Raw genomic sequence first — 23,766 nt, forward strand, 5'->3', positions numbered from 1 at the left:
GAGAGGAAACAGGGAAGGGGCAGAGAGAGGGAGACACAGAATCTGAAGCAGGCTACAGGCTCCGAGCTGTCAGCACAGAGCCCGATGTGGTGCTTAAACTCACACACCGCGAGATCATGACCTGAGCTGTAGTCGGCCGCCCAACTGACTGAGCCACCCGGGTGCCCCTACCAACTTCTATTTATAAAACATTTTGGGGGCTAAGAGAAGAGCATCATGATTTGGGCCAGACTGTCACTGGCCTGTAGCTTCTAGCACTCAGATTTGTGGAGAAAAATCTCTGTGCACAGCAGGGAGGGAGCCCCAGGGAAAACCAGGCCGACCCCACTGAGAAGCATAGGAACATTTTCAAAGAAAATTGGACAGATTACCACATATGTTGATGTTTGCCCTTTTAAATGTAGATTAAAGTAGAAGCAAGGTTTTACCCATCATCTTTATCTGAGGTGGGAATAACTAGAATTCGTCCCTCCTGCGAAATCTCTGGAAACCTTTGTCGTGCCCACCAAACCTGCCCATCAGCAGCTCCTCCTCATCTTCCTCACGGGCCTTCTTCACTTCCTCCTTGGCCTGTATGGCATCCATCTCCCTTTCTGGGCCCTTGGAGAAAGAAACAGACACATGCGACATTAGCCGCTGGGGGTTGTGTTTCCAGGGAGTGGACTGGGGATCCACCTTCAGCCTGCCCTTGCCTTCTACAAGCCTCCACACCGCCTGGGGGCAGCTTAGAAGAGCCCCCAAGGATGCCAGGCCTTAATCCCGGATCCTGTAAATGGGACCTTCTATGGGAAAAGGGTCTTTGCAAATATGATTAAGTTAAACATGTTGAGATAGGAAGATTATCCTGGGTCATCAAATGGACGCTAAAATCCATCACTAATGTCCTCATAGGAGACAGGGAGAGATTTGACACATACACAGAAGAGAAGACCACGTGAAGACAGAGGCAGAAACAGAGCCACATGGCCACAAACCAAGGGACACTAGGGGCCACCGGAGGCTGCAAGAGGCGAAGGAAGGATGCTCCCGCAGAGCCCTTGGAGGGCTGCTCAGCCTGCTCAGCCCTGCTGAGGCCTTGATTTCAGTCCACTGATAGTGATTTTGGACTTCGGGCATCCAGACCTGTGAGATGATGAATCTGTGTTGTGTTAAGCCAGCCAATCTGCGGTAATCTGTTATAGTGGCCACAGGACACAAATACACCCATCCGCTTCCTTCTCTTCCCAGAGTACCTGGGCCCCTGTCCTTCAATCAGCTGAGCAGTGAATGGGTAGTGAAAGGAGTCCTCGGAACCTAAGTGAACAAAATCCAGGCTCATGTGATCAACACAAGGGTTAGCAGTGCAGACAACATCAAGAAGGTTCCCGTAGTCATTACTGAAAAAGAGTTTTGGTAAAGCTTTACAGGAGAAATCAGATTCAAGAAGAAATGGCTCCCTCACCATCAACAAAATGAAAAGGCAACCTGTTCAATGGGAGGAAATATTTGCAAATCATATCTAATGAGAGGTTCATATCCAAAATATATAAAGAACTTATACACCTTAATAGCAAAAAAAAAAAAAAAAAAAAAATCTGATGGAAAAAACGGGCAGAGGATCTGAATGGACATTTTCCAAAGAAGACATCCAGATGGCCCACAGACCAACAGGCCAACATAAAAAAATGCTCATTATCACTTATCAGGAAAATACAAATTAAAACCACAATGAGGTATCACCTCACACCTGTTAGAATGGCTATTATATATATTAAAAAAAAAAAAAACTAGATAAAAAGCGCTGGCCAAGGATGTGGCGCAAAGGGATCCCTCATACACTATTGGTGGGAATGTAAACTGGGGCAATCACTACAGAAAACTGTATGATGGCTCCCCCCAAATTAAAAACAGTAATACCATATAATCCAGTAATTCCACTTCTGGGTATTTCTCTGAAGAAAACGAAAACACTGTCTCAAAAGGATATCTGCACCCCCATGTTTATTCCAGCATTATCTACAATAGCCAAGACTAAGAGCAACCCAACTGCCCACCAACCAATGAATGGATAAAGAAAATGTGACACACACACACACACACACACACACACACACACACACACACAGTGGAATATTACTTAGCCATAAAAGAGAATGAAATCTTGCCATCTGCAGCAACACGGATGGACCTTGAAGGCATTATGCTAAGTGAAATAAGTAAGATGAAGAAAGACAAATACCATATGATCTCACTTATATGTGGAATAATAATAAAAAAAAAAAAAAACCAAGCTCATAGATACAGAGAACAGGTTGGTGCTTATCAGACACGGTGGGGGGTGGGGAGTGAAAGAGGGTGCACAAAATGAGTGAAGGGGGTCAAAAAGTACAAACTTCCAGTTACAAAATATAAATAAGTCATGGGGATGTCATGTGCAGCATAGACGATATAGTCAATAATACTGTAATAACTTTGTACGGTGACAGGTGTAGCTAGACTTATCATGGTGAACATTTCTTAACGTACATAAATGTTGAATCACTATGTTGTACTCCTGCAACCAATACAATATTGTACGCCAACTACACTTCAACTGAAGCAATAAATCAAACGCAAGCGGTTCACAAAAAAGGATATCCAAAGGGCCACGAAAGCCATAAAACAGGGCCAACCTTCATTTGTTACCAGGATAAGAAAACTAAAACTGGAAATACCCCTACACGCCTAGAGAAACCCACAATCCCCGTGCTGGTTGAGGACGCGAGACAGCACAGCCCCCCTAGGAACAGCCTGGCAGGTTCTTCTGGGGTTAAACCCCTCTTGTAGGACCCACCTATTCCTGGCTATTTATGCCAGAGAACTGAAGGCCCGCATCCACACAGAAAAAAAACTGTTAAGTAAATATTCATAACAGCTTTGATCATATGTCAAAAATTGGAAACACCCAATTGTCTGTCAACTGGTGAACAGATAAAACTACCAATGGGGTGCCTGGTGGGGGCTCAGTTGGTTAAGCATCTGACTCTTGATCTCGGTTCCGGTCATGAACTCACAGTTCGTGAATTAGCGCCCCGCGTTGGGCTCTGCGCTGACAGTGCGGAGCCTGCTTGGGATTCTCTCTCGCCCCTTCTCTCTGCCCCTCCCCCACTTCCTTTCTCTCTCAAAATAAATAAATAAACTTTGAAAAATTAAAAAAAATAAAACTACTGGGGCGCCTGGGTGGCTCAGTCGGTTAAGCGCCCGACTTCGGCTCAGGTCATGATCTCACAGTTTGTGGGTTTGAGCCCCACATCGGGCTCTGTGCTGACAGCTCAGAGCCTGGAGCCTGCTTCGGATTCTGTGTCTCCCTTTCTCTCTGCCCCTCCTCCGCTCATGCTCTGTCTCTCTCTGTCTCTCAAAAATAAATAAAGATTACAAAAATAATAAAAATTAAAAAAAATAAAACTACCCAGCAATAAGAAGAAACCAATTACTGACTAATACCCCAAACCTGGCTCAATCTCAGACACATTATGCTTGAGGAGCAGGCTCAAAAAGACCACATGCTAGGTTACTCCATTTACACGACACTTCGAAAAGTTGAGGCTGTATAGTTGAGGCTATACCAGGTCAGTGGAGGCCTGAGGTGGGAGAGGGTTTGGCTCCAAAGGGCCCAAGGAGACTTTTGGGGATGATGATCCTGTTCTACGTCTGGTTCTTTTTTTTTTTTTTTTTTAACTTTTTTAATGTTTATTTTTGAGAGAAAGAGCATGAGTAGGGGAGGGGCAGAGAGAGAGGGAGACATAGAATTTGAAGCAGGCTCCAGGCTCTGAGCTGTCAGCACAGAACCTGATGCAGGGCTTGAACCCACAAACCATTATATCATGACCTGAGCTGAAGTCGGACGCTTAACTGACTGAGCCACCCAGGCACCCCTAGTTCATCCCATTTAAAAAAATTTTTTTTTAATGTTTATTTATTTTTTGAGAGAGAGAGAGAGAGAGAGAGAGAGACAGAGCGTGAGCGGGGGAGGGGCAGAGAGAGAGGGAGACACAGACTCGGAAACAGGCCCTAGGCTCTGAGCTGTCAGCACAGAGCCCGACACGGGGCTCGAACTCACACACCATGAGATGGTGACGTGAGCCGAGGTCAAACGCTTAACCGACTGAGCCACCCAGGCCCCCCTACATCTGGATCTTTGTTGGTGGTTTCACAACTGTATGCGTTTATCAAAAGTCATAGGCTTCCACACCAAAAAAGGATAAATCTTACAGTGTGCAAATTATGCTTCAGTAAATTTGACTTGTCAACAACTGACAATGATACCAAGCGTGGCCAAAGATGTGGCATAAACTGTAACTCTCAACCTCTGCAAAAGGAAACAGAAAAGAGGATGACACATTGAAAACTGTTGGGCCGTGTGGGACCTTGTGACCCAGGCTGTCCTGTCCCGGGCATGTGTCCACTGAAAGACACACACGGGAATGACGGTAACAGCTTTATTCGTGAGGCCACAAGCTGGAAGCAATCCAAAGCTGCATCAACAGAGAACGGATATATACCTTCTGGAATATTCACACAGTAAGAATGAGCTGCTGCTGTATTCGATAATATGAACCTCACAGCACTGCCTGAATGAGTAACTATTGGATGGCTCCACTTACATGAATTTCAAAAGGAGGTCAAATGTACGGCAATGGGATAGTGGTTCTTTTTGGGGGCAGCTACCTGCAGGGAGGGGGTATGAGGAGGTTCCCAGAACGCTGGTAACATTCTGTACCTTGATCTGGGTGGGACGTTTACTAATAAAAATCCATCAAGCCTTTTCCTATATGTTAGACTCAAGTACAGAAATAAATGAATGATGAACAAAAAGTTCATTGTGTGTCATACCTTAGTTTCCCCCCAAGTGGCTTTGCCAAAATTCTCAGCATACTCTTCATCGTCTGTGATCAGGAAGTTATCGAAGATGGTTCCTGATCTCACCTGTGGATGAAAATAAGGCCTTCCTTATTGATGTGACGAATACAACAACTTTGCACCAAGAAGCAATTGTATGTGGCTCAGGACCCTAACGGTGATTGGATTTCAACAGTAGCACGTGCCTAAACCCATTTCTGAAGCATCCCTTCCCTCCGAGGCACTGGTTCTCAAACTTAGAAACTCCTGATGCCTGGTGTCCCCCCCAGGGATGCTGACTTAACCGGTCTGGGGTGCTGCCTGGGCGTGGAGACTGAAGAGCACTCAAGGGACTCAAGCGCTTGCGATGTTCGCCCACCACTGCCCGAGAACTTGACTGTGCAAAGTCAGCCCGCAGTGTCAGCACCACCTGGGAGCTTGCTGGGGAGGCAGGATCTCGGTCTCCACCCTGGACACTCTGCTAGCATCAGAATCTGCAGTCTTGTCCTAAAGCTGATGGCCCCACAGGTCAACTCCAGGCTGAGGAGTGACAAATCCCCAGGGGGCAGGAGGCAGACGGGAAATGCAAAAAAAAAAAAGAAAAAAAAAAAAGGGCAGAAAGGATGTCTGTTTTGTTCATGTCTGAATTACGTCTTGAGTCCAGGTATGGGTACCAGGTACACAGTAGGAGCTCAAGGAATACCAGGCACACAGTAGGAGCTCAAGGAATACCAGCTATGCGAATGCAGGAGTTTAGGCTGAAGCTGAGAGTTATCAAACTGCAGCAAATTTATTTATTTATTTACTCTTTCTTTCTTTCTTTCTTTCTTTCTTTCTTTCTTTCTTTCAGCGGGGGAGGGGCAGAAGGGGGGAGGGAGAGAGAGAGACAGAGAGAGAGAGAGAGAGAGACAGAGAGAGAGAGAGAGAGAGAGAGAGAGAGAGAATCCCAAATAGGCTCCATGCTCGGGGGCTGAGCCCGACGCATGGCTCTATCCCACGACCCCGGGATCATGACCTGAGCTGAAATCAAGAGTTGGACGCTCAACTTCCTGAGCCACCCAGGCGCCCCCGTGTGATAGCAAATTTAAAACCAAGTAACCTGCCAAAGCTCCAGTCCAATGGCACCAATGTTCTCAAATTCTGAGAGGTCGTACTCCGTCAAATAATGGGTGTTTTTCAGCTTCTGATGGAGCCAAACGTCTTTGTCTATACCCTCTGGTTTCAGGCCATCCTGCAACAACAGAACCTAAGTGCGGGTCCGGAGGGACGCAGGCGGAGGCGGGGGAGGGCCATCCTGGGGCGTCGCAGGAAGAAGACACCACCCACCTGGTACGGAGGCTTCTGCAGCATCGGCGCCTGCCAGTCCCCGTCCAGTTCGCTGTTCCAGTCGCTTGGCTTACTGGCACTGGCATCCAGAAAATGCTTCTCCCAGTCCTTACCATGTGTAAGGAAAAAAACAATCAAATCTCAGATTTGAGAAAAGAAATTCTTAGCTACCTGGAGGCAGGAGCAGGCCCATGGGCCCATTATGCATGGGCCCATTGCAGGCTGTCAAATCATAATTTGCCCATCAATTTGGTGATCAAAGGGCCAAGTGCTCAGGGTTCTCAGTCCCACCGAGGATGTCAAGGCCCCACGCTGCCCGGATTTTCTCCCTAAGCCTTGGCATGATCACACCGCCCTTCCCAAACTGGTGAGGAACAACAGTCTGGAAAACTCAACATAGTGGCTAAACTTAAAAATGTTGGGACAGGGGCGCCTGGGTGGCTCAGTCGGTTGAGCATCCGACTTTGGCTCAGGTCATGATCTCACAGTCCGTGAGTTCGAGCCCCGCGTTGGGCTCTGTGCTGACAGCTTAGAGCCTGGAGCCTGCTTCGGATTCTGTGTCTCCCTCTCTCTCTGGCCCTCCCCTGTTCATGCTCTGTCTCTCTCTGTCTCAAAAATAAATAAAAAAAAAAATTAAAAAAAAAATGTTGGGACAGAAGTGATGTTGGGGGGAAGGGGCCACACAGTCACTGCTGGTTAGGTGGTCTGTCCTTCTACATCACAGTCGTGCATGGAATGTTCCAGAGAGAGAGGCTGGACAACCAAGAAATGTTCCAGGATTTACCTGGGGATTGCTGGGTAGCAGGAGAAAAGCAGTTATGTTATTTAGACTTTACACATATATTATATAAAATATATACATATGTATATTAACAGTCACAGTGTACACATATAAATATATGCATACACATACATGCACATATGCATGCATATAATACATGCACACACGTGTATAATCCGTGTGTATAATAGATGTGGGCACACATATACACATACACATTAACACACATGCACACTTGTATACACATATACACATGTAGACATGCACTCATATATATACACATATATCTGAGTCTCTATGTCTGTATGTGGCTCAGGAGGTGTTGAACAAATATTTGTTGAATAAATAAATGGATGAGAATGGGGCGCCTGGGTAGCTCAGTGGGTTAAGCGTCCGACTTTGGCTCAGGTCACGATCTCACGGTTCGTGAGTTCAAGCCCTGCGACAGCTCAGAGCCTGGAGCCCATTCCGGATTCTGTGTCTCTCTTTCTCTCTGCCCCTCTCCTGCTCTCACTCTATGTCTCTCTCTTTCAAAAATAAATAAACACTAAAAAAGACTTTATAAAAACATAAACGGATGAATAAAAGGTGCTATGGATTAATATTCAGATAAACATATAAAAACAGGGGCATCTGGGTGGCTTAGTTGGTTGAGCGTCTGACTCTTGATCTCAGCTCAGATCATGATTTAATGGTTTGTGGGTTTGAGCCCCGAGGTGGGCTCTGTGCTGACGTCACGGATCCTCTCTCTCCCTCTCTCTCTGTCCATCCCCTGCCTGTGTTCTCTGTCTCTCAAAATATATAAGTAAACTTTTAAAAAAACACATAAAAACTTAAAAGTTGTGTACAATGACATTTTCTCTTTTAGAATAACTGAAAAATTGTAACATTTTGCACTTAGACTGGGGCACCTAGGTGGCTCAGTTGGTTAAGTGTCTGACTTTGGCTCAGGTCATGATCTCACAGTTCGTAGGTTCGAGCCCCGCATCAGGCTCACTACTATCAACACAGAGCCCACTTGGGATCCTCTGTCTCCCTCTCTCCCTGCCCCTCCCCTGCTCACACGCACTCTTTCTCAAAAGTAACAAACAAACAAAAAAAGACTGGGGCTTTTTCATGATATGCAATATTTCTTAATGACTGACAGGTAGGACTTGGTGGCTCCCAGTCGGCTTTTTTGCTCCCACCTCAACTGGCAACACATGAGCCACTCTTGTGCTGGGACCAGGAAATGGTTACAATGCAATCCGAGTAGCCAGCTCCTTATAATTGCAGGCTGTCAAATCATAATGCCATAACGAACTAATTTGCTTAGGAGTTCACACAGAACTGAACACATGGACAAAACACAGCCAGTTTGGAGGCCAGCTTCTGAGCGTATGATTAGGCTCCACCAGGGACCCACCTCAAGTACGCTCAGCCCTAAGGCACACAACACTGCTAGCCCGCATCGTTGTAGCTCAGAGGCAGCCAGGACTTTCATCCTAAGACCTGTGTCCTCTCCTGCATAGCCAGAGGGCTGCAAGGTCAGTTTCTTCGCCATTCTGTGCCTTGTTTTTCTGTTTGCTTGTTTTTTAATTTTACTGTTTATTTTTTAGAGAGAGAGAGAGAGAGACAGAGGACAAGTGGGGGAGGGACAGAGAGAGAGGGAGACACAGAATCTGAAGCAGGCTCCAGGCCCTGAGTTGTCAGCACAGAGCCTGACGCAGGGCTCGAACTCACAAACCATGAGATCATGACCTGAGCCGAGGTCGGACACTTAACCGACTGAGCCACCCAAGGGCCCCTCTGCACCTTGTTTAAAGTAAGTGCTCTTTCCAGGTGAAAACTACTTTTTTGGTCTGTTTTTAAGGTAGTTCAGTAAGGGAGGGAGAAACTTTGCTCTTTTGCTTTAATGATTACATTGTCTATGACGACATACTTGATTATCAGACAGCAATGCCACTGAGCAGGTTTAAGTTGCCAGAAATTAATCGTAAACACAGACATTAATTGCCGTACAGCAAAGACAACCGTCTTAAGGCAAATGGTTCATGGGTTTGGAGTAGTGTTTGATGCTCAAAACAAAACATTGCGATAATAAATAAATGTAAACTAAACACAAAACAAAACAAAACAAAACAGAAGGTAGCTTGTAGTGGGCTGAGTGGTAGTTCTGGGTAAGGGTTTGTCCACGTCCAAAATCTCGGAATCTGGGAATGCAAGCTTATATTGAACAAAGGATCTTTGAAGAAGTAATTAAGTAAGGATCTCGAGGCACATCTTTCTGGATTATCCAGGTGGGCCCTAAGTCCAATGACAAATGTCTTTGTAAGAGTTAGGAGAGACACAAGAAGAAGAGGCCATGTGGGGTGGTGGGGCAGAGATTGAGGTCTACCAGCCAAGGAACTCCTGGAACCAACGGAAGCTGGAAGAAACAAGGAAGGATTGTCCCCAAGATCCTTCAGAGGGAGTGTTACCCTACTGATATCCTGGATTTCTGCCTTCTGCCCTCAAGAACCATGAGAGAATACATTTGTCCTTTTTTTTTTTTAATGTTAATTTATTTTGGAGAGAGAAAGAGAGAGAGAGAGAGAGAGAGAGAGAGAGAGAGTAGGGGTGGGGCAGAGAGAGAGAAGGAGGCACAGAATCCGAAGCGGGCTCCAGGCTCTGAGCTATCAGCACAGAGCCCAATGTGGGCGCTCGAACTCAAGAACCATGAGATCACGACCTGAGCCAAAGTCGGACACTTAACCAGCTGAGCCACCCAGGCGCCCCTCTGTCATGATCTTTAACGTTTTATTTATTTTTGAGAGCACAAGGGGGAGAGAGGCAGAGAGAGGGGGACAGAGGATCAGAAGCAGGCTCTGTGCTGACAGCAGCGAGCCCAATGTGGGGCTTGAAGTCACGAACCGTGAGATCGTGACCTGGACTGAGGTCAGATGTCCAACCCACTGAGCCACCCTGGCTCCCCCCGCCCCCCTACACTTCTGCCATTTTTCAGCCACCCACTCTGGGGTCCTTTGTTAAGCAACCCTAGGAAAACTCACGCAGACCCGTTACGTTAACTGATTCTTGGTCGTCAGTCACAAGTGCGATGCTCAAAAAGTACTTCATGTTCAAATTCAGAATAGCAAAATAAGACAAAAAATCACTTTTATAAAGATTGCTGATGCAATATCCTTAAAAAAAAAAAAAAACCACATGGGTTAAAAAAAAAAAAAAAAACTTGCTCACTTTCATCGCAGATTTTGTAAAGACCCTTTCACGATCCCTGGAAGCGTGAAGCTATGTGGCTCGTCTCAGCGGCAAATGCTCCAGGGAGGGCACTTTGGTTGTGACCATGTGGGCATCATGATTACCAGCCATGCAGCCATCACACAGGACCTGCGTGCTTACAAACTCCACCGGCACACTCTGTGGAGATGTTCGCGGAAAATGCACACCTGGGATTTGTCATCTTTCGCCTGGTCCCAATCCTTGGACTCTGCGGAGGACTTCTCCATCTTCTTAAGTGACGTTAAGTTCCAGTCATACTCGATGTCGCCGGATTCAATTGATTGACCGTCAATTTTCACTTCGTAAGTGAGGTCCGGTCTTAAAACCAGAGCATAGAGGTGTGTAAATCCATCAACCTGCACGTTTTAAGGGGAGAAAGGATAACGATGAGACCTTTGACATTTCAGGGCAGGTCTACGTATGTGATTTAAGTCGCTGTTGGTCAAAGCTTTGCTGTAAACAGCAAGAAGAGTGTTTCTAGGGACAGGGGTTGACTTGACTACAAAATGTGGCCCACAGAAGAAATCGCTCCCTTGTAGAAAACTTCCGCACTACCAGCTGACTTCTCTTGAGTGGCTGGTTCCCTTATGTGTAGACAATGCTTCCCACCTAGAATCCCACAGGTGGTTATGACAGGGTCTTGGTGTAACCCAAACACCACTGCTCTGTTCGGTTTATGAAAAGTTATGCGGAAAACGATTTCCTGTTCTGTATTCTGAAAGATACCAAATGAAGCCCAGTCTATTTTTTCAACACAGGGGGGACCTTTCTAATGCCCTGAGCTGTCTAGCAAGGGCAGGCCTAGTGTCTCTCTTGGCCACAGTTAAAAGCCCCAGACCAGACACAAGGGAAGCATTGGGCAAGCATTCAATAAATGACAGATGGGAGGTGGATGGGCAGGTGTCTGGGGAGGTCGGGGGTGCCCAAGATGTGCCTGCCTGTCAGCAGTGGGGCTGCCTGGTCATTGTCATGGGGCATGCCCTAGAAATGTCTGTCGCCGGGTCAGCCTGACCTGCTGCATCAGCACCTGAATGGACCCTCCAGTCTCTGCACAGACCTTCCAAAGATGCTGATGCTGCTCAGGGCTCAGGTTTGGGAACCACTGTCTCAGCATCTTAAAGGCTCCATCAGGAGGATTCTCCCCCTGCTAAGAGCCAAAAGTAAAAGCTTCTTCAGTACCCCTCTGCTCTGCTCTGAGGGACATAGGCTGCTGTCCACACCACGGCCGACGGTTCTGTCTGCTCCGTGTTCCTCTCAACCTCTGTAGCTCGCTGTGACAGCTGAGTACAGGCTTCTCCCAATGCTCCCTCCCTGATCTCTGCCCGCTCACCTTTCCTAATTTAGACTTTGGGTTCATTGGCCATCCCGAGGGATAACATCCTCTCCCACACATATGCAATGGATCCAAACCAGGATCTTTAATCCTAACCATTGCCCTGAGCTACAGAGCGGAGTTTCCAACAACTTTCTGGACACCTCTACCTGGATGCCTGCCAGGAGTCCACAACCAATGGTTCCAAACACGTCTCTCGAGTGTGGCCTGGCCCCTCACTGGTCTTTGTTTCCCCTGATTAACAGCAATGCTGCTGAGATTCATCGACCACATACCCAGTAGCCAAATTCCAAACATCACAAAGTCCTCTGGGTCCCACCCCTGAATCATCTGTCAAAAACGGTCCCATGTTCTGTATCCCGTTGAAGCCTTGGCCTCACAGTCTCACCCTTCTCCCTGCCTATCGATCACCCTGTCCCTCCAGCCCCCACCCCCCAGAACATCTGAGGTATTTCTCCAACAGGCAGATCTGCCCCTCTCCTTGAAAACCCCTGAGGGCTGACCACTGCCTGCAGGGGAGATTGTCAGCCTTTCTTTCACAGCATCACAGAATGAATCCAACCCCACTGGACGTAGCTTCTCCTCACTGGGAACACCAACAACCTGCTGTGAGTCAGTGCTCCTTCAACAGAAGCATCTTTTCTTTTTCTAGCAAGTGCAGAAATAGCACATGTCTGAGGGCATCATCAATCTGCGGGTGCCACTTGGGGCCCCATAGGCTTGCTGTCCTGAGCTTGTCATGCTCTGACCTCCCCAGCACAGTCCAGGCCAGACTTCATGGCCTCTGTAGTGTCATCCCCGGGCTCTCCCACACATCCAATGTGCAACTGAACAATTCCTCGGGAATCAGTTGTAAAACCTGTGCACTCAGTTGGCCTTCGAGCTCTCCCTCACCCCCACAGGAGCGATGTCAGGCCTCTCCATTTAAAGAGGACCTGATGATCCTTTGCAGCCACCAGGTCGGCGGGTGGGACCCCAAGAGAGCAACGAGGCTGCCAACGGGAGACTCACTGGGGCTTTGTGAAGAGACCGAACATACCCCTGCTTGGGTCAGGACTGAATAAGAGGCGATTATGGACACTTCCCCTCTGTGCAGTCACTGTGCTCTGGCCTCCTGCCCAGATTTGCCCAGACTTGTGGAGGCCCCCCATGTTGAAGCTCTGGGCACTGGGGATGCCCCAGGAGTCAGGTCCCTGCTTCCTGGTGGCTACATTCAAATAGAGGGGTTGCATCGGGGAGTGTACTTCCCTTCCGCGGGCCCGGAGCCAGGGACATGATGCAAACCGCCTCTTTGGAGAAGCCCTGGGCTGGGCCGTGGAGGTATGAAGGCATCAGTGTTGTTTTCACAGGATCCGTGGTAAAAAGTAAGAAAGTATGCTTCCATTTTAGAAACATTCCCATTTGTAAATGTTTTGCTATGTTGAAGATTAATTTCTTCAGGATGTTTTTGCGTCCCAGCCTGAATATTTTATTCCATAGTGAGGACGGATACCGCTGAAATGTGACTATTCTATTGTAACCCTTATAAGGCAAATTATAATACGATGTCACAGCTCACAGTGAAAAGTGAGTATGCCCTCCTGATGGGTACAAACGTCAGAAAACAAGCCAAAGGGGTAGGCAAATATCTCTAATAACACTGCTAAACTGGAAACCTGGGGCATGGGGGTATGTTTGCTAAGATCCATACCTGGCTCAGTTAAACATTTTAAGATCAAAAGGATTTTCTCTAAATTTATGCTGTCATTAAGAGTTAACACAGGTGGCTGGGTGGCTCAGTCAGTTAAGCATCCGACTCTTGATTTCAGCTCAGGGTATGATCTCACAGTTCGTGAGTTCAAGCTCCGAGTTGGGCTCTGCTGACAGTGTGGATCCTACTTTGGATTCTCTCTCTTTCCCTCCCTCTCTGCCCCTTCCCTTCTCTCTCTCTCTCTCTCTCTCTCTCTCTCTCTCTCAAAATAAATAAACATTAAAAAAAAGAGTTAACACAATCACAGATTTGAATACAGAAGCACTTACCTTACACCTGATTGATTTCTTGTTTGAGTGATACTGATTCTTGAAGTGTAAAATAACATGAACTTTCTTGATATCAAATCCACAAATATCGGGCCCTACAAAAAAAATATTAGCTGCTCTCAATTTCTTTCTATGATGCATCACCCCAGGAGACCCCCAATCACTGTGAAATAATATATGAGGCACCAGAAGTCTATAGGAGCAGGAATAATCGGACATTGTCATAGAGATACTGAAATGGACAGCAGCACCCTTCTTGGTTCAGGTGACTTCTCAGTTCACTGCAACTACTTTGGACTCAAGTATAAGGCAGCATGTGAGTAAGAAAAAGATTTAACAGTCTGGGAAGCATCCTTGGCACGCTGCCTGAGACTTGGGTCCTTGGTCTGAAGTTCTAAGAGGTGGCCTGTGCCAGGTGAGGGACTAGCTGGCTCTGATCTCCGCTCTCTTTCGCTGTGCTAAGACATATTTGCAGCTACGCAGCTACCCACGCCCCCGTGTCCTGCTCTCTAAAATGGGGGTGTTAATCTTGACTTCCAAGGCTACTTTGCCAATTAAATGGGCTCAGGTACGTAAAGCATTTAATATGGCAATGCTCAATATTTGTTATTATCATTATGCGTGTCCCAAGACAACACGCAGGCACATATTCAGACTAAGACTTTCTGAATGTAGTAAGCAAGGTTTGCAGGAGGTATCTGGAAAATTTGTCCAACCTTCTGAGGATGTTTGGAATTACCCTGCCGCTGCTTTACTGAGCTTAAGCCTCCGGAATGTACTAGACCCTCTGGGTGTCTTTCTGTCTCGAATCAAATTCCACCACATGCATTGACCCGGGGCTGCACCCGCCCCTGGGGATTCTGTGAGGCAAACCCTGTGTAAACACAAGCAGATGACGGCAATTTTTTTTTTTTCCTACAACTTGCAGTGATGAATCTCCACAACAAGAGAGATCTAGGCTGCACATAATTAAAGGATATCATCAATTTGCCAGAGTGGATATGACATTGAACTTAGAAGTAGCATCCTGAGGGACCCACAAAGAACAGCATGTCTACCTCCCAGCTGAGTTCTGAGAGGACAATGTTTATGTAATTTCCTTTTTTTTTTTTTTTTTTAATCACTGGAAAACATTCCAGTTCAATTTTTAAAACAAAAGCCATGGTATGCGAACTATCTGTATGAAAGTCTACCACCTCAGGATTAAAATATGAAATTTTCCCTTCAAAGTTGGTCAGAATTTTCTGATTTCTAAGCACCTACATGCTTTAAATATTAAATTAGGCTTCAGAACATGCCCGGGCATGCCTGGGAAATCTGGACATTTTCCATTAAGAGTGATCATAAAATATGTATGCATGTAATGGATTTTTATGAAGAAATGGGAGTAGACAGATAGGCTCTAAAGCCAGGCTGACCTGATTTGGGGCAAGTAAGTTTAATCTTCGTGAGCCTCAGTTTCTTTATTTGCAAAATGGAAGCAAAATTTCCTAGGGTTTTAAACATAATTTAAGACTGCATTTGTATCGCTGGCATCCTGTTTTAAGAAAATAAAAATAACCTAAACGAAGACATTTTAATTTCCTTTTTAATCAAAATAAAGATGTTTGTTCTTTGTTCCAGATTTTAAATGCAACAGTAAATTGGGAGTCATGGTGGAGAAGACAGCAGGGGTCAGGGACTATGCAATTGGTGGAAACTTTGCATATATGTAATGTGGTGGCCTTAGAGAAGTCACCTTGCCCTCTAAGACAGGGCAGGATTATATCCAGATTCAATAAATAATATAATATCTATTCTCTCTACTTCTATAACACTGTGACCAGCTCTACATACAAACATGAGAACAGTGTAACAGGTGTCTGAAGGCTGATGCTGATCACAATAAATTCAAAGATAAGCACTGGAAAACCAGGACAGAGAAAACTTCTGCAATACATCCATGTCACGCGAGAAAAGAACTTTAAAAAAAGATTCCTCAAACTTGAATTACAGGCAGATATTTTGAAATTACATTTCCAATATTTTTGGGGCGTGCCTGGGGTGGCTCAGTCAACCGGTTAAGCGTCCAACTTTGGCTCAGGTCACGATCTCACGGTTCGTGGGTTTGAGCCCCGCGTTGGGCTCTGTGCTAACAGCTCAGAGCCTGGAGCCTGCTTCCGATTCTGTGTCTCCCTCTCTCTCTGCCCCTCCCCCACTTGCCTTCTGTCTCTCTCTCTCTCTCTCTCTCTCTCTCAAAAATAAATAAACATTAAAAAAATTTTTTTAAAGATTGTTTTCACTTATTTTTTAACTGTGGTAAAATACACATAAGATTTACTGTCTCGGTCATTTTTAAGTGTACCTTCAGGGGTATTAAATACATTTGCCGTGTTGAGCAACCATCCCCACTGCCCATCCCCATGACTCTTCATCTTACAAAACTGGAACTCTATATTTATTAAACACTAACTCCCCATTCTCCCCTGTCTCAGCCCCTGGCAACCACCATTCTATCTTCTGGCTCTATAATTTTGACTACTCCAAGGACCTAAAATAAAATAAGTGGAATTGGATAGTATTTGTCTTTTTGTGACTGGCTTATTTCACTTAGAATAATGTCCTCAAGGTTCTTCCATGTTGCAGCCTGTATCAAAATTTCCCTCCTTTATAAAGCTGAATGATAGTCCATTATATGGATACCACATTTGTATATCCATTCATTTGCGGATGGACACTTGAGCCCTCTAGTCTTGTTCTACTTTTTTGAGATTGTTTTGGCTATTCAGGGTCCCTTGAGATTCCACATGAATGTTAGAATGGGTTTTTCCATTTCTGCCAAAAAAAAAAGTCATTGGAATTTTAATAGGAATTGGATTGAATATGTGTATTGTTTTTAGAATCTGTAGAATGCTTTGGCTAGTGTTAACATTTTAACACTATTAAGTCTTCCATTCCATGAACATGGAATGTCTTTCCATTTATTTACATCTTCTTTAATTTCTTTCAGCAATATTTTGTAGTTATCATTGTATGAATTTTTCACCTCCTTGCTTAATTCCTAAGTATTTTACTCTTTTGGATGCTACTGTAAATGGAATTATTTTTGTAACTTCCCTTTCAGATTGTTCGTTGTTCACATATAGGAACGTAACTGTTTTTCGTGTGTTGACTTTGTATCCTGCTACTTTGCTGAATTCATTCATTAATTTAATAGGTTTTTTTGTGCAATCTCTATGGTTTTCTCTATATGAGATCAAATCATCTGCAAACAGATAATTTTACTTCTTTCTTTCCAATTTGAATGGCTTTTATCTATTTTTCTTGCTTGTTTGCTCTGGCTAGAACTTCCAGTAGTGTGTTGAAAAGAAGTGGTGAAAGTGGGGGCACCTGGGTGGCTCAGTTGGTTGAGCATCCAACTCTTGATTTCGGCTCAGGTCATGATCTCATGATTTGTGAGTTCGAACCCCTGCTTGGAATTCTCTCTCCTTCTCTCTCTGCCCCTCCCCTGCTTGCACTTGGGCACTCTCTCTCCCCTTCTTTCTCTCAAAATAAACAAAGTTAAAAAAAAAAAAAGTGGTGAAAGTGGGCATGCTTGCCTTGTTCCTGATCTTACAGGAAAAACTTTGTCGTCCACCACTGAGTATGTTTGCTGTGGGTTTTTCATATATGGCTTTGATTATGTTGAAGTAGTTTCCTGCTATTTCTAGTTCGTCAACTGTTTTATCATGAAAGGGTATTGAATTTTGTCGAATGCTTTTTCTGCATCAATTGTGATGATCATGTGTTTCTTTTTTTCTTTCATTCTGTTGATGCGGCATATACTATTGACTGATTTTCATATTTCAAATCACCCTTGCAGACAAGGAAGAAATGCCACTTGGTCATGGTGTATAATCCTTTTAATATGCTGCTGACTTCTGTTTGCTAGTATTTTGTTGAGGATTTCTGCATCAGTGTTTATAAGAATATTGGTTTTCTTTTAGTGTCTGGCTTTGGTATCAGGATAATGCTAGCCTCATAGAATGAGTTAGGAAGTACATGTTCCCACCTCTTCAATGTTTTTTTGAAAAGTTTGAGAAGGACTGGTGTTAGTCCTTCTTTAAATGTTTGGTAGAATTGGTGAGAGGTTCATCAGATTCAAGATCTTGCTTTATTGGGAGATTTTGGTTACTGCTTCAAGCTCCTTACTATTTATAAGTCTCTTCATATTTTCTATTTCTTCATGATTGAGTCTTGGCAGGTTTTGTGTTTCTAGGAATTTGCCCGTTTTACCAAGGTTATCCAATTTTTGGGTGTATAATTGTTCTTAGCACTCTCTTATATAATTCTTTTTATTTCTGCAGAAGTGGTAGTAACATCCCATTTCTGATTTTAGTAATTTGAGTCTTCTTTCTTCGTCCATCTAGGTAAAGGTTTTGTCAATTTTGTTGGCCTTTTTGGAGAACCAACTTTGAATTTCATTCATTTCCTCTGTTGTCTTTCTATTCATGATTTCATTTATCTCTGCTGTACTATTTATTATGCCTATTTCTCCCTTCAATTCTACCAGTTTTTGTTTCATATATTTTGAAGTTCATTAGGCGTGTAAATGTTTATAGTTATTACATTTTTTTGGCCTTTTTATTAATATATAATGTCCCTTGTCTCTTGTAACCTTTTATTCAAAGTCTATTTTGCCTGATATTAGTATGGCCACCTCTGCTCTCTTTTGGGAGAGCCTGGAATACCTTTTCCCACCCTTTCACTTTCAACCTCTTTGAAAAAAACTTTTTAAATTTTTTTTTTTTTGAGAGAAAGAGCATGAGTGGGGGAGGATCAGAGAGAGGGGGAGACACAGAATCTGAAGCAGGCTCTGGGCTCTGAGCTTTCAGCACAGAGCCCGATACGGGGCTTGAACTCACAAACCATAAGATCATGACCTGAGCTGAAGTTGGATGCTTAACCGACTGAGCCACCCAGGCGCCCCTTCTTTCGTTTTGAGTTTTTGTAGGGAAATGTTTAAATTCCTTTTTAACTTCCTTTTGTGTATATTCTATAGCTATTTCCTTTGTGGAGGAACCATGGGGGTTACATTTAACACCTTGAAGTTATAATGCTCTAATTAGAATTTACACCAGTTTAACTTCAGTAACACACAAAACTCTGCTGTTCATTTGTTTGCACTTCTGTGATCAGAAGCAGCGATCAGAGTTCAGATCCCTGATAGTGGGAGGACAGGGTCCTTTTTGCCCACCCTGGCTGTGGCAAGCTGTGTATAGGCTGCTCCAGGAGCACATGCACAGCTGTCTGCCGTGTGGCTTGAAATGGGGGATGGGTAGGTCTCCTGTGCTAAGAGCTGAAATTGCCCAAAATTAACCTTCCCATTCTTCCCCTGGAAGAAGCAATCCTTCCACAGACTTCAGAGTTCCAAAATAGTTACATCATATTCTGTTGATTTTTGTCCAGGTGGGGAGACGGATTCCTGGTGCGTTCCTATTCCATTTTCCCCGAATCCTCTTTATCCTGAAAACTTTTTGAACCTACACGCTTCAGTTATGTCCAGTTCCTGTGGCCCAATGTGGTCCCATGCCAATTCTAGCACAAATTTTAATCAATTTCTCCTGGTATCAGGAGATATTTAATGTGTTCCAGGGGTCAGCAAGGGCTAGGCAGGAAATGTTTTTGGCTTTCCTACCATTTTCATGTGTCAAAAATATTAGCCTTCTTTTAATTTTTTTAATCATTAAAAACATTAAAACCCATGGGGCGTAACAAACACAGTCTGTGGCTGACGTGACCCGTGGCCAAAGTCTGCTGAGTCCTGATATATTTCAAATACTTGGGACTACATTACTATCGCATAAATAACTCTCTCAAAAGTACAATAGAGGGGTGCCTGGGTGGCTCAGTTGGTTAAGCGGCTGACTTCGGCTCAGGTCATGATCTCACGGTTCGTGGGTTCGAGCCCCGCGTCGGGCTCTGTGTGACAGCTCAGAGCTTGGAGCCTGCTTCACATTCTGTGTCTCCCTCTCTCTCTGCCCCTTCCCTGCTCATGTTCTGTCTCTCTCTGTCTCAAAATAAATAAACATTAAAAAATTAAAAAAAAAAAGTACAATAGAATGGTACAGTTGCCTTTTTATAATGTTAATTAGGTTTCACGGTACTAAAAACCTTTGGTTGGAGGTCACGATCTCGCGGTCCGTGAGTTCGAGCCCCGCGTCAGGCTCTGGGCTGATGGCTCACAGCCTGGAGCCTGTTTCCGATTCTGTGTCTCCCTCTCTCTCTGCCCCTCCCCCGTCCATGCTCTGTCTCTCTCTGTCCCAAAAATAAATAAACGTTGAAAAAAAAAAAAAAACAAAAAAAAACCTTTGGTTGGATATACTCAACACTACTACTGAAGCAAAGTCTTGCTCTGAGGAATTCTATCAAGTGGAAGGGTTCAAAGTCATCAGAAATGGTTGTTTTGTGCTATCTGAACTCACCAAACATAATATAGTACTGAGATTTTCCATTCAGGTTCTTCTGATCCACATCTGCAGGGAAGATCTTAACGTAGCCCCCTCCACAGTCCATCTTTTGCTCGTGTTTCACTGTGTACTGAACGACCAGCGTCTTCCCTTTGTTGCTAAACGGTTTGAAACGTGCCGAGATGGCATAGAATCGGCCATTTTGCGTGGTTTGCAGACCTTTAAACAAAAAGGACTCGTGAAGGATTAGGAATGACACGTACGCTCGGTGCTGCAGGGAATTAAATGGTCGCCCTTCCCCCTGCCCCCAGGAATAACCACTCACATCAGCCCAGGGCCCCACACACACCTTCACAATAATATGGGATGGTCATACCACTAACAGTCTCTCTGCTGCCAGAAACCTTCTATTTCCACACCCCGTTGTTTCTGTGCTCAGTATTACCATTGTTGTGTCTTAAATTGAAACATTTCAGCTGTAGATGACAAATGTGCAGTCTAAGTGGATAAGGAGTTAATTTTGCTTCCATTCATCCTCCAAGGGGTGGGAACACACAATAAAGCTCATGCGGCAACTTCGTTAAAAACCAGAGCATCCTACATCTTTTCTTTCATTCCTGTCTTAAAAGAGTTGCTTAGGGGGTGCCTGGGTGGCTCAGTCGGTTAAGTGTCCGACTTTGGCTCAGGTCATGATCTCACGGTCCGTGAGTTCGAGCCCCGCATCGGGCTCTGTGCTGACAGCTCAGAGCCTGGAGCCTGTTTCAGATTCTGTGTCTCCCTCTCTCTCTGACCCTCCCCCGTTCATGCTCTGTCTGTCTCTGTCTCAAAAATAAATACACGTTAAAAAAAAAATTAAAAAAAAAAAAAAAGAGTTGCTTAGGACACATGACCGTGGATGGAGAACAGAGTGCTGACCTGTAAAAAAGTGCTTCCCTGCCCTGGATGAGCTGGCCCACAGTTGCCATCTTTTTTTTTTTTTTTTAACGTTTATTTATTTTTGAGATAGAGAGAGACACAGAGCATGAATGGGGGAGGGTCAGAGAAAGGGAGACACAGAATCCGAAACAGGCTCCAGACTCTGAGCTGTCAGCACAGAGCCCGACGTGGGGCTCGAACTCACGGACCACGAGATCATGACCTGAGCTGAAGTTGGCCGCCCAACCGACTGAGCCACCCAGGCGCCCCCCCCTTTTTTTTTTATAAAGATACCACCCTTTTGTCACATGAATCACCTCATATTTTAGAAGTTTAGGTGTTCAAGATGAACCCCTCCCCCCCACCTTTTCAGTAGCCACTAGGCTCTGTACCAAATCCTTACCTTACACTATTGAAAACAGAGCCAGTCTTATTATCATCTAGTCTTCCCTGCTCCACATTCCTGCCCCCAAACCTGCCTATGCAGAGATCCATCATAAATGCACTTGACATTTTCTGTCGATACATCCAAGCCTGAACTCATGACTGACCGCCCATACCACACTCCTCTCTTTCTTTCTCCTCCATTCTCTCCCTGCCCCCACCCTTCCCTTTCTCAAAGAATTCATAGGATCTCCCCTCCTTTACCCCTTTACCACCCAGGCAATTCCTAAGGCCAAGATTCACCACCTCTCCGTCTCTCCACCCTCCTCAGCCACCCCCATCGTCTCTCACCTCTTCCCATTTCTGTCTGACTGAATTCTATTCATCTTTCCATCTATGGCTTCTGTGTGATGGTCCTTGGAGATCACAATGAAAGGGGCCAAACTAATGGGTATCCCCAGTGCCTTGCCCATGTGCTCTCACTAGATGTGTGCTGGAGTGAACGAAACACAGCATCTCAGGATGCCAGATTGGAGGAGGAAAAAAATGTGGTGCGGAAACACCCAAATGGAAACCCCTATCCTTGGACAAGCTTGATGAAACAATCTGTTAATTTCACTCCATTTTTGTCCTATGGGCTGAATCGTGACCAACTCTTTCGGTCCACGTGTAACTTAAAACACAATGCATATGCAATAGAAAACCAGAAGCTGGGGCGCCTGGGTGGCTCAGTCGGTTAAGCGTCTGACTTCGGCTCAGGTCATGACCTCGCTGGGTTTGTGAGTTCGAGCCCCGCATCAGGCTCTGTGCTAACAGCTCAGAGCCTGGAGCCTCCTTCAGATTCTGTGTCTCCTCCTCTCTCTGCCCCTCCCATGCTCATGCTCTGTCTCTCAATAATAAATAAACGTTAAAAAATTAAAAAAAAAAAAAAAAGAAAGAAAGAAAAGAAAACCCGAAGGTGCCGACAGGACAACACCGGAGGAGCGGAGTCAAGGTAGAGATGGAGTGGAAGGCTGGTGAAAAGAGGAAAACTTTTCACCCGAACCAGAGGTTGGCCAATCTTTTCTGCCAAGCCAGAGACCAAGTATTTTAGACTTCGCGGGTCATACAGTCTGTGTGCCAACTTACTGCCTTTACAGCATGCAGAAGGCCAAAGACCCTAAGTCAATGAATGATCATGGCTGTGTTCCATTAAAACTTTACTTATGGATATTGACATTTCATATGTTTCACTAAATTTTATGTAATTTTTATACATTATAAAATACCATTCCCCCTTTGATTTTTCCCCAACAATTAAAATACGTAAAAGCCATTCTTATCTCACCAGCCGTGCAAAAAACAAGTGTGTAGTTTGTCCACGTTTGAACATCATAAATGAGAAGAAGACAAAAGTTATCCTTGGCACTAGGAGGCTACTGACTTGGGAGATGGGCAGTGCAAGGGGGCGGGGGCTCTGAAAACATTCTCTATCTGATCCAGGGCATAAAAATGTAAACACTCATCTTTCTATACCCCTACGATCTATACACCTGACAGCATGTAACTTTTAGGTCGATTTTTTTCTCCTTCTTAAAGTGGAAATAAACATGAGATGTATCCCCTAATCATTTTCCTTTTGCAGGTCAAAGACCTGGAGTCTCCAAACTCCTGCCACTGGTGGGTATACAATGGAGCGACCTTGGGCAAGTAAAGAAAGGAAAGAGAAAAAGTAATGCCAGGCCCTATCCAAGCCTTAGCTTCCCCACCCGTGAAACGGCTGTAAGAGGTGTTACGGGTGTGCCACACCTACCTCGGAAGGTTGCTATGGAGGTGAGGCGTGTGTGTTTGACATTTAATAGCTCCATTTTCTCACCATTCCTACACTAACCTTTGTCCTTTTCCTTATGACCATAAAATTTCCCCGACGAGAGTCTAAAATGCCCAAATTGGGAGTCATTGGTGGACTGCACCCAGCGGTTCCTCCAGCGCTCTGTAGGGGGAAACAACACGGGTTAGAGCTGAGACTGTTCATTTGAATCATGGAGGCGTGTGTGTGTGTGTGTGTGTGTGTGTGTGTGTGTGTGCGCGCGCGCGGGCGCGCGCGGGGGGGGGGGCGGGGGGCTCGAGGCTTCAAAGCTTCGCCACCACCGACCCCGCGGCGATGGGCTGGTGCCAATGGCGACTCTGGCTATCCGCTGGGCAGCCAAGGATGGAGGAGCTTTCGCCCCTACTTTCCCACCACCACGGACATCGCCTTTTCACCTCCGTCTAGAAATTCCTCTTGGAAGTAGACGGTGGCCAGCGCCACCCGCAGCACGCAGACCGCCCACAGCGGAACGGGAGCCACAGCCATGGAATGCGCGCTGCACTTCTTGTAACGCCCCTTTGCTCCCAGCGGTCTCGGCGAAGTGCCAGACCGTCCCAAGACTACAACTCCCGTCACGCCTCGCGATTGTGACCTGAGGCACCATTGGCCCCTACCG

The 23,766-nt window shown here is 45.4% G+C and overlaps 1 protein-coding gene across 2 annotated transcripts; it reads right to left on the bottom strand.

The window, feature by feature from the left end:
• Nucleotides 1-379: 379 nt before the first annotated feature.
• Nucleotides 380-23,751, bottom strand: CALR3 (calreticulin 3). Of its 2 annotated transcripts, XM_045047805.1 has the most exons (10): nt 23,546-23,751; nt 23,172-23,273; nt 20,018-20,221; nt 13,575-13,669; nt 10,390-10,578; nt 6,184-6,291; nt 5,957-6,088; nt 4,852-4,944; nt 918-1,122; nt 380-600 (listed from the first exon to the last, which is right to left on the bottom strand). In XM_045047805.1, exons 1-10 carry the CDS (start codon nt 23,634-23,636, stop codon nt 542-544), a joined length of 1,278 nt encoding a protein of 425 aa, XP_044903740.1. In that variant the 5' UTR covers nt 23,637-23,751; the 3' UTR covers nt 380-541. The 2 variants fall into 2 exon arrangements, with proteins under 2 accessions (XP_044903740.1, XP_011288709.1); XM_011290407.4 differs by lacking the exon at nt 918-1,122 and having other exon boundaries at nt 23,546-23,745.
• Between the last annotated feature and the right edge of the window lie 15 nt (nt 23,752-23,766).

Source organism: Felis catus, chromosome A2, assembly GCF_018350175.1.
Source record: "Felis catus isolate Fca126 chromosome A2, F.catus_Fca126_mat1.0, whole genome shotgun sequence".
NCBI lineage: Eukaryota > Metazoa > Chordata > Mammalia > Carnivora > Felidae > Felis > Felis catus.

Coding starts and splice junctions, on each gene's coding strand:
- CALR3 (XM_045047805.1), bottom strand. CDS start 23,636: ATGGCTGTGGCTCCCGTTCCGCTGTGGGCGGTCTGCGTGCTGCGGGTG. Junction 20,222..23,171: donor TCATAAGGAAAAGGACAAAG/GTTAGTGTAGGA, acceptor TTTTGTTTAAAG/GTCTGCAAACCACGCAAAAT. Junction 13,670..20,017: donor TCAGTACTATATTATGTTTG/GTGAGTTCAGAT, acceptor TTTTTTTTGTAG/GGCCCGATATTTGTGGATTT.